The 10,813-nt window shown below is 41.3% G+C and overlaps 1 protein-coding gene across 1 annotated transcript; it reads right to left on the bottom strand.

Moving 5' to 3' along the window:
• Nucleotides 1–2,818: 2,818 nt before the first annotated feature.
• Nucleotides 2,819–10,372, bottom strand: LOC129332867 (transmembrane 4 L6 family member 1-like). The gene is made up of 5 exons (XM_054984164.1): nt 10,196–10,372; nt 5,543–5,632; nt 5,299–5,447; nt 3,304–3,484; nt 2,819–2,870 (listed from the first exon to the last, which is right to left on the bottom strand). Exons 1-5 carry the CDS (start codon nt 10,370–10,372, stop codon nt 2,856–2,858), a joined length of 612 nt encoding a protein of 203 aa, XP_054840139.1. The 3' UTR covers nt 2,819–2,855.
• Between the last annotated feature and the right edge of the window lie 441 nt (nt 10,373–10,813).

The raw sequence follows: 10,813 nt of genomic DNA, 5'->3' as shown, positions 1-10,813 counted from the left end.
CCAGCTCCCTAGCTATATTGTGAGGATAATAACACTGACTTTGGGCCAAGCTACAAGTAACAAATGACACTTGAATGGCAAGTGGATCAAGTGGAGCGCAAGTGGAGGGCAAGTGAACAGGGAGAAATACACTTGCCGTTCAAGTGTCATTTGTCACTTGTAGCTTGGCCCTGAGTTCATCACTCTGAGTGGGCATGATCTAGAAGAGCAGTATATAAGTGCACTGTTGTTGTGATTATTATTTCTGATTTGACCTGAATAATGAAAAATATTTACTTTTAAAATATCAAATTGTGTGTTTCCTTTACCTGCACTATGTTTTGGTTATGTTATTCATGTTGTTTGTTACTCAATATTGTTTTTTTTCTTATAAAAATATTGAAAAGGAATCTTTAGCAGCTTTTAATAGCGAGATGTTTTAAACATATTCACTCACCTATTGAAAGCTAGATTTTCTACTTCATGGCTCAATCATCAATCAAAAGAGAGACTACAACCAAGAAATCATGAGATTGAGATTAGGAGCTATGAAGGAACTAGAAAAAAATCCTTAAGGAAAAAGAGTGTCACTGAAGACCAAGATAAAGATAATTCATACTATGGTGTTCCCTATTACTTACAGATGTGAAAGTTGGACGGTGAAGAAAGCTGACAGGAAGAAAATTGACTCATTTGAAATGTGGTATTGGAGGAGGGTTTTAAGGTTACCAGGAACAGCCCAAAAGACAACTAAGTGGATTCTATATCAAATCAAGCCTGAACTCTCCTTAGAAGCTAAAATGACTAAACTGAGACTATTGTACTTCGATCACATCATGAGAAGACAAGTCTCCTTGGAAAAGCTGAGGGCAGTAGGAAGAGAGGAAGACTAAACTTTTGATGACTTGATTCAATAAAGGAAGCCATAGCCTTCAGTCTGCAAGACCTGTGCAAAGCTGTTAATAATAGGATGTTTCCGAGGTAATTAATTCATAGGGTTGCCATAAGTCAGAAGCAAAGCGAAGGCCCATAATGCCCATAACAGTGTTGTTAAGATAGCTGACACACAAAGAACCTATCCCTCCCCCTCCCCCCTCCCGATTTATATTGGGTTTATCCCTGTGATTTATTTATTTGCTTTATTTATACCCTGCCTTTCTTCCCAGTGGGAACCCAAAGCAGCTCACATCATTCTCCTCTCCTCCCTTTTATCCCCATAACAAGGATGTGAGGTAGATTAGGCTGAGAAGGTGTGACTGGCCCAAGGTCACCCTGTGAGCTTCCATACCAGTGGGAATTCGAATCTGGATCTTCCAGATCCTAGTCAGACACTTTAACCACTGTACCACCACTACCCCAAATTGTGGGAATTGTAGGTTGTTAGACACCCCTAGCATTTTCCCGCTGAACTGCAGTTACTAAAAATTCTTGGTCACAGGGCATGTCTATTAAGATGTTAAAGTATGATATAGAAATGTACCCTAAGAATCAAGAGTTGGAAGTGAAAGGATATTAGCACTAAAAGCTAATACAGGGGAGTGAAAAGGTGAACTCCCCTGTAAAAGAAGACATGGGAGAAATAATTTGGGTTTATTGTGCCTATGAAGGAAGTTGAGGGTCAAGGAGGGCCCCTCTCAGGGTACATAAGAATTGCTTGGATGCTAGTTCTGTTAGGTATATTTCTTTTCAGGGAGCAAGAGAGATAAATATGAAGAACTTTGAAACAGAAAGCACAAATATAAGTGTTGGATTTTTTTATTGGTTGTAATCATAAATTTCTTCATTTCTACATCCAGTTTTCCTTCATCTATAGTTTCTTCTGTCTCTCACTTTTTTGTCTCCCCAGTCCAGCCCATTTTCTACATTTCTAGCAGTCTCTTTAGAGGAAGATATAGGCTCCATTCAGACATGATATGAAAACTACAGTATATTTTGGCAATGGCTAGTTTATGAAACCAGGATTCAGTTTCCAGTTGATCAGTCCAGTCCTGGTTTGTCTTGACAAATGCTGGTTTCAAATGTCTTTGTAGCCAAGGAATGAATGGCAATGGTGCTGGAGAACAACACAGGATTCATCCAATGTGTCTGCATTTATATATCACATGAAACCATAGTTAGTCTTAATTATATTTACAAACCACCTTCAAATTATGGTTTCAGATCCTGGTTTAATAAATCTTAGCTCGCCATAGGTAGTGAAGTGGCCTGTGTTCTATCATGCTAAACCATGGTTTCATGTTATATCTGAATTGAGCCATAATTTTCTAAGAAGTGATTCTCGGTCCATTGCACTACCCCAAACATTTACCAGAGGATTAACACTCCAAAATAATGGATCTTGATTGTTCTAGATCAATGCTCTGATTTACAGCTTTCTTAGTAGAAACTGCAGTTCCTGCTGCTAGCATCTAGAACAATAAAACTTTCAGGGGGGGGATCAATTTACATATGAAAATATATCACAACAGTTACCTTGTCATCTGCACAAAGTCTAATATTAAATTATGCTTGGTTATTTGAATTATGCTACTAAAAATACAATTAGTGTCTTGTATCTTAACCATGCCAGGGGTGAGGGGGCAGCATACACAGACCAAATCTTTAAATATAAGTCCTGGAAACTATTGAGTTCAACAAAAATCTTACACAAGACATGAGAATCAAATTTGTGTCCAGTTAACTGCTAAATTAAAACTGATAGTGCTGTTTAGGAACTTTCACGAAACATGAGAAAACCATCATTTCCATAATAATTGACAGCATATGCCATATAAAACAATTCAAAATAATAAAAGTCTTGAGAAGTCAGGTCAAAAAACAGGCATAATTACGGTAAACAATAAGATGTTCTCAAATGACTGTCAAGTCCAAAAAATCTAACAAGGGTTTTTCTGAAAAAGAAAGAAGACATACATTTGGTAAATATACTAGACAGTGAGATCCCAAAATTTAATACTCTTTTCCATTTGTCCAATGTAAATAGCACATTTCAGATCCTACAGATTTTTCAAAGAACTTGACTGGATTCTCATTCAAACACTGCTTATGTGATATTGTACAACTAGGTAGAGGATGTACTAAAATGATTTGGGTCAAGTCAAAAAGCCACAATCCAAAACACCAATGAACTTGAGCATACTCAATTCTGCACTGGATAGTGGCCAAGCACCTTGTAGTCCCTGCCTGCACATGAAGTCCCAAACTGTTACAGCCATACTTAGCTTGCTGAATCAGCTCATAAAAGGTTGTGAAAAGCTTTGTTGGGATCAAAGAATCCCCAGATTGCTTTTGTAGAGCTTTGGGTAGCTTTTTAAACACACTCACCTCTCTGTGACTATGACACATGGCCCAGGCACCTCCAAGACAGCCGTGTATTACTTGGATGGTGCACAGAATCAATTCAATCCCACTCAGGATAAGCAGGATGGAAAAAAGAGTCACATTCCATTGAATAATATACCTCGGCTCCCGACACATAGACCAGTTGCTGTGCTCAAGCAGGTACCTGTTTAAAAAAACTACACATGTTAATTTATAACCTTTTAAAGAAAGAAAGAAAAAAATATTTGGTCTGTGAATGCCAACAAGCATATCCTTCACCACAGTGCTGTTCTGATAAATTGCAAGCATTTGTCCCCATTTTTCTTTTAATTTGCTTTAAGGAGGTGCTGGAACACCCCACATGGTATTAATTAATTAATGTATATGAACTCCATCTTTGCCTTGTGGCTCAGATGGTTTATGATGCCAAGATTTGAAACATACAAAATATAGATTTAAAACATACAAAATACAGTAAAACCCCATTAACATCCCACCAAAAATGCCCAAAGCTTAAATCCTGTGGAAAGAAAACGGCCTCACAGCGTCTCCTCTACAGACATTATCTCCCCCTCACATCCTCAGAGAATCCATTTCTCAAAGTGGGAACCACTGCTGAAAAGAAATGGGCTTTGACAGATGCTAAGCATGCAACCATAAGTAGGGGAACATTCAGAAGGTGACAAGCTAAAGAAGTGGAACTGGTTAATGAGCACAAATAGGGGGAGATGGTCTTTCAGATATGCGAGTCTTGGGCCTGGAAAGCTTCAAAAATCATAGCCAGCAGCACCTTGAATTGAACTTGGAAACAACCTGGTAGCCCAATGACAGCTGGTCTAGGCCACCCTGCAACAGTGCTACTTGCACCCACATATGGCCTAGAATCTCAAAATCACACTGAATTAAGTTCATTTTAGTATTATTTTTTGGCACTAAATTTTTCCCATTTAAAAAAACCATGACTAAGGCTTAGTTCTCCCTGAGGTGGTAACTGGTGCCTGGCTGTATCTCTTTTCTGGCATGTGTGTGAGTACAGTTTGAGATAGTGGTCACATTATAGTTGACAAAAACCAGGTTAAAATACTATGAAAACTCAGTGGCCCAACATTGAAAAGCTTCATGGAGCAGGACTTTTCTCCTTCCCCCTTCTGATGTAGTGGACTAAGCCCCCCAAATCTTGTTCCAGGCGGGGTCAGTGGAACCTCAAGTACAGCATAGAGGGCTAAGTGGTTGGGTATGTGCCAGTAGGTATCTTGGGCCAGTCATTCTTTCTCTGCATAGCTAACCTTACTCAGTTGCTGTGGGAGTAAACGGAGGAGAGATGAGCCCGTGTACCATTCTGAGTTCCTTTCAGAAAGAGCAGGATAAAGAGGTAATAAAATTAATTGCGTATAGAGACATGGAGTTTTCTATATGCAATTTCTCTTATTACCTCTTTATCCTGAAAGGTTTTATAGCCCAGTCTTCTCCTTGACACCACAGGTTTTCTATGTGCAGGGAATTCTTTGGTGTGGAGAATCAGGGGTGGTCTTAGTCAATGGGCAACCGCCCCAGGCCCTGTGCTGTGCATGGCTGCCCTCAACCTTGCATGAGGGTTAGGGCAGTTCCTCGCTTGGCCCGGGGGGTGGAGTGAGGGAGGTGGGGAGGTGGCATTAAATCTGGTGGACTTCTTCACAGGCTCCTAGAATCACTAAGATCACCCTGATGGGGGAGTAGTCTACATGTAAGTCTCCACCCAGACTTACCATTTCAGATTAAAATACATACACTGCTGTTGGCAGTTCATACCATTTAGAAACAATCTGCATTCAGAATTAGCTAGTGAGGAGGTGTGATTTTACTCTGTTAATTGTGCAAGTTGACAAAAACAGGCAGGAGCCTTCAACAGCCAAGTGCCGAAATTCTGATGCTGCCATGTAACACTCTGTCCATTGTTCAGAAACGCAACCACCCAGTACATACCCAGAATCCTTTCATGCATGAAAAAAAATTACATACCCTCCATAGGAGTTAGAGAATGGATAGCACCAGATCCTCTCAGTCCAGCAAAAACAGTAAGGGCCCTGGGACAAGGCCAAACAGCAAATGATGAAGCAGTATCCAGCACCAGCAATGCCAATACAGGCTGCTACGACTACTAGCAGTGGCTGCAGTAGGAAAGCAGAAGGGAATTGTCAACATCTCTTGTATTTCTAAGGGGCATTCATCTTTAAATGACTGGAGAAGAAGAAGGTTCACTTACTGTGCAATTTCTCCCATAGTGCTCATGGGCAAAGCAGCCGTGGCAATGGTCATATTCTAATCCAATAATGATGAACGCTGGGACCAAAACCTGGTTTAATATAAAAAAAATATGATTTGCATTTCATTGGGCTTCTCTATTTGTTATTTTTTTTTAATCTCAGCCTCGCAGGTTCCTGATTAGTTACCAAACTGATTGCGCTGATTAGCACGGCCCAGCTCAGGTTTGTTTCTCACACCGTTTGAAACAATTTTTTGTAGAAAGATGGAACTTGGAAAGTAACCAAAACTGCATCAACTGTAGAGCCTCATGAGGGAGATATAGGTGCAATGAAGCTCACTGGGTTACTTGGGCATAGGCGTTCTCTCTCAGCCTAATTTATCTCCGTGAGGAGAACAAGGAGGGGGAAGAATCTTGTATATTGCCTAGAGCTTCTTAGAGGAGGGGCAGAGTAAATATTGACCAGAAAGATAAATGGAGCTTAGGCAGGAGCTGACTGGACATTATCAAGTGGATGGTCAATAATGCATAATAAAGAATGCCATAGATAAATGCAATGGCAAAGGAAAAAGGAACATAAGAGCCCTGCTGGATCAAACCAGTGGTCCTTCTAGCCCAGCATCCTGTTTCACACAGTAGTCAACCGGTTGCCCAGCAGGGCTAACAAACAGGGCAAAAAGGCCAAGGCCTTCCCCTGATACTGCCTCCTCCTCCTCATAAAAACAATAACAACAACAACAACATTTGATTTATATACCGCCCTTCAGGATGACTTAATACCCACTCAGAGCAGTTTACAAAGTATGTTATTATTATCCCCACAACAAAACACCCTGTGAGGTGGGTGGCGCTGAGAGTCAGACCAAACGAGACATTTTTCATGAGGTGGGTCAGTGCAAATTTACCTGGGAAACGTAGGAGACACCTTCCCCTCTCTGCTGCTGCTCGCTGCCCTCTCTGAACGTGTGTGTTTGTGTGGGGGGCTGGAGCCCCGAGGCATCCTCCCCCCCCCCATCTCCTGCCTGTTGCCTCACAAACTGGAAAGGAACTGAGGGAAAGTGCTAAGTTTCTTTTGGGGGACTGCAGGGCGGGGGATGGGATGAAATAATGACAGAAGAAAGCAAAGGGGAAGGGGAAGGAGGAGAAAGCGAGAAGGACCTGGAGAAACAGCTGCACCTCAGGGTGTGCGCTTTGAATGAGCTGCTGAAGACGCAAATCCTTCTTCCAGGCACAAGCCTGCTGGACGCGAGGGCCCCAAAGACCATTCTGGGGCAGGCTGCTTCTACTTTCTCCCGGAACTGTGACTGACCCAACGTCAGCCAGCCAGCTTCAAGTGGAGGAGTGAGGAATCAAACCCAGTTCTCCAGATTAGAGTCCCATGCTCTCAACCACTACACCAAACTGGCTCTCAATAATAATAATAATAATAATAATAATAATAATAATAATAATAATAATAATGACATTGCAATTCCAGGGGATGCCAGAGTCAAAGAAAAAGAACAAGAAAAAAATGATTAAATATAGAGATCTGGCAATAGAAACCACTCGACTATGGATGAAGAATACAACGGTAGTCCCCATGTCATCCGGGCACTGGGAACTACTTCAAAAAACTTTGCAACTTATAGGGAAAAACTGCAGCTTTCTGATATAACACCTACAGAACTGCAAAAGACGGCGCTACTTGGAACAGCGTACATTTTACACTGATACCTGGCTGTTACTTAGGTCTCTGGTGGAAACTTCTATCAGCTCAGCAAGGCCAATCAATGATAACGTGATCTTTATTATGATGTTGTGTGACATTTGAATAATAATAATAATAGCACATATATTAATGCCTCACCCAGAGCAGTGAATAAGTTAGTGTTATTATTATCCCCACAATACTGCCAGGGAGCTGGGGCTGAAAGGAGTGGCTTACCCAAGCCACCTGCAGAGCTCGCAGCAGTAGTGGGATTCAAACCAGTAGAGTGCTGATTCACAGCAGAACCACTTAACCACTGTGCTACTGCAGCACTGAGTGTCAGAGCTTTATGGCCTCTGAATGTGGAAGTTCCCTTCAGTCACCATGGCTAGTAGCCATTGGTGGACCTCTCCTCCATGAATCTGTCTAACCCCCTTTTAAAGCCATCTGTGCTTGCAACCATCACTACATCCACCAGCACTGACTTCCACAATTTAATTACTCTTTGAGTAAACAAGTATTCCCTTTTTGTCTGTCCTGAACCTGTTTCCCGTTAACTTCATTGGGTGCTCCTGAGTTCTGGTATTATGGGCGAGAGATAAAAATCCACTGTATCCGCTTTCCCTTCCCTGTGCATAATTTTATAAACCGCTATCATATTGCTCCCTGGTTGTCTTTTTTTCTTTCTAAACTGAAAAGTCTTAGTTCCCTTCCTCTGTACTTTTCCCAACTCTGCAATGTCCTTTTTGAAATATGATGACCAGATATGGCATATTGGACAACTACCCAGAGTACTTTGCAGTCAGCTAGTTTGCTCTAAAGCAACACCTATAGCTGCCTAATATTCCATCAGGCTGCATATTTTAGGGAACAGATTACCATCCCCTCCACCCTTTTTTCCCTCCTGTTGCTCCTTAGCCAGAGGAAGACTGAAGAAGAATTCAAGAATTTGAATTCACAGGGACCTAAAACTAATCACATAATTTATTCTTTAGGAACTTCTCTTCCATATCATGTTTGTACCACCTAGAAAGTTTTGCCAGTGGTTTGTTCTCTCTTTTCTATTTGCAATGATGGAAATTTTCAGTCAACAACTGATTAAAAAATGACAATGGGGTGATTAATTAATTAGACACTGTGCACTAGGCTTCTCTGCAGATGAAGCCACGCAATCCAGACCACAAGCAGAGAGCAGGTGCAGCCCAGAAAATTGCCGGCACACCACCAGACAACACCAGATGATTCAAAGAAGACTAACCAGGAAAGAAAAATCTCCACCCAGACTTTAGGCCAGGAATGGTCATCTTCTAAATGGAGGGGGGGGGGGGGTCTTTCTGCCTAGACAGTGGACAGGGCTCATGAACAATCACATTGTAGAAGAAATGCACCATCTAGCTGTACATGCATTACATTCAGATGTACCACAGGCCCCCTCTAAATGATACTCAGTACACAGGCTCAAACCTGGATCTATACGTACATGTATCTGTCCTTCTGTTTGGTGGCAAACTTCAGCATAACACAAAAGAAACCAATTTTCAACCTAAATTTCTTAATATCCAGCTTACAGACATCGATGCGTATACCTACTGACAACTTCAATCTTACCAAGTCTCAGGAGAATAGATTCTGTACAGAATCCATCCAAAAATGAATTATTCTTTAAAACCATTTAAATCCATGTTTATAACACTTTTTACAGAGTTACATGTTAGTATCTGTAACACAAATGATACAGCTATAATTTATTTATAGCATCTATAAAAACAAAATAGCCTCCTGATCTTTCACTGAGAGAAGTTACATGAGCAAAATGACTTTCATGTATAACAGGTTATGAATTATAAATGGTATTTAAAGCCATCTATAAACGTGTACATACAAGTCATTTTTATACATGTAAATTCTATCGCTGAAAGGTTAGGAGGGTCTCTCTTTTGTGTTTTGTAGAAGCTTTATAATTTATACTGGAGCTTTTCCTAAGAATGGTCACGGAGGCTTAAGAACCATTTGCTGGTTCCATTGCCTCCTGCATTATACTCCTTTAATTCAGTTTTAAGGGCAGTCTCCAGAATCCAACAGTTGTCTTCATTCAATAGGATCATGAACCACAAGAAGGGACAAGGCTCCACAAAGGTTTTCGATCCACATCACCCAGGCATCTTTTCGGGTCTCATTGGGTCACTGCTGAGCTGAGTGGCCTGGAAGTACTAGCTTGTTCACAGCCAGAGCCACTGAAGTTGCTTTTCTCCAGGACTATTTTAATTTCTCAGTCTACCCCCCACCCCAGTTTTAATCATGCCCTGTAGGAAAGAAATCAAAGAAAGAAACCAAACCAAGCTTTGGACTGGAGCTACAGAGCACGTGACAGGGTTTAAAACTTAGAGTTTTTACAATTTGAATTCTGCCCCACCCCCCATAGTCATTTGCCTCAGGATAGAAGTGATGCAATTTTTTCAAAGGACTCCAATCACTCCAGCTGATATGCCATAATTCTTCAAGTAGGGTAATCAACAGAGGCTTAAAGAGTAGAAATGGGTAGCTGACATTTTTCAATGCATGGAGGTAAATGACATCATCCAATATATAACATCCAATCCAGCCTCAATTAAAAGGAAAGGACATTCCCCCCCCCCTCCCGACCTCAAACTTTTGGCAATTCTATCTTCAAGAGACTTCTTGATGGCTTGGCATTTCTTGGATGTCGGCCAGGGGTCTTGGTCAAAGTTGTGCATGGCTACAAGGCATCAGTTAGGAATTCTTGAATGAATGAGAAGGAAAGGAACCTCCCAAACAGAAGGCATCTTTGTACCTTAAACAGGCTTGAAAAAGTGGCAAAACCTCTCACCCAACTAGGCAATTTGAAACACTCCAGAAGAGAAATCCAGCAACTGAGGGAAGAAAACCTTCTAGGCATTCATGGTCACAATGGAGAAATAAAACAATTCTTCAGTTGTACTCACCAAAAGACCTCCTCCTATAATGCCATGAAGACAACCCACATATTTGCCGAGAAGGTTATGTGCAGCAAATCTTGTTTCACCATTGGGAAAATAAAGCAAAACATTTGCCACAATGCAGAGCACAGCAAGAATGAGCAGCTGGTGCCCTATGTATCTACCACACCTCCCAAAGCACATGTCGCTTGCCGCTTTGTAAATGGACTCTTAGTAATATTGTCCTTATACCAAAGACCAGCCTGCAGGTGCCTGCTCGAGAAATCAAAAGGGGAGAGTGAGCCAGGCTCACACCTTCTTAAATACTCCAGGCTACCTAGTCACCTGCATGGTGATTACCTCTCTACCTGACCGTCAGTCGGGATTACTGAATACAAGACCTAACAGAGGCACAGAGTCCCTGGCCTGCCTGTTTCCAATCAAATGTTTCTCAAATTGCTACAGCGCTTCTCTTGGCTTTAATTTTTCCTTATTGGAATGAATAATAGCGTGTGCAATCACACACGACTAACAGGTTTTTAGACGTGAAGGCACCTTTTTGGGGAAACTGGAAAGAGCTGAAAGAAATAAAGGGAAAGAGAGCAAAAATTCAGTCCTTCTTCCTGGTACAATATAAAACGTAGT

The sequence above is a fragment of the Eublepharis macularius genome, chromosome 6 (genome assembly GCF_028583425.1).
Source record: "Eublepharis macularius isolate TG4126 chromosome 6, MPM_Emac_v1.0, whole genome shotgun sequence".
In the NCBI taxonomy this organism is placed as follows: Eukaryota; Metazoa; Chordata; class Lepidosauria; order Squamata; family Eublepharidae; genus Eublepharis; species Eublepharis macularius.
Note: the sequence above shows the minus strand (reverse complement) of the source record. Positions and strands in the feature narration are given on the sequence as shown.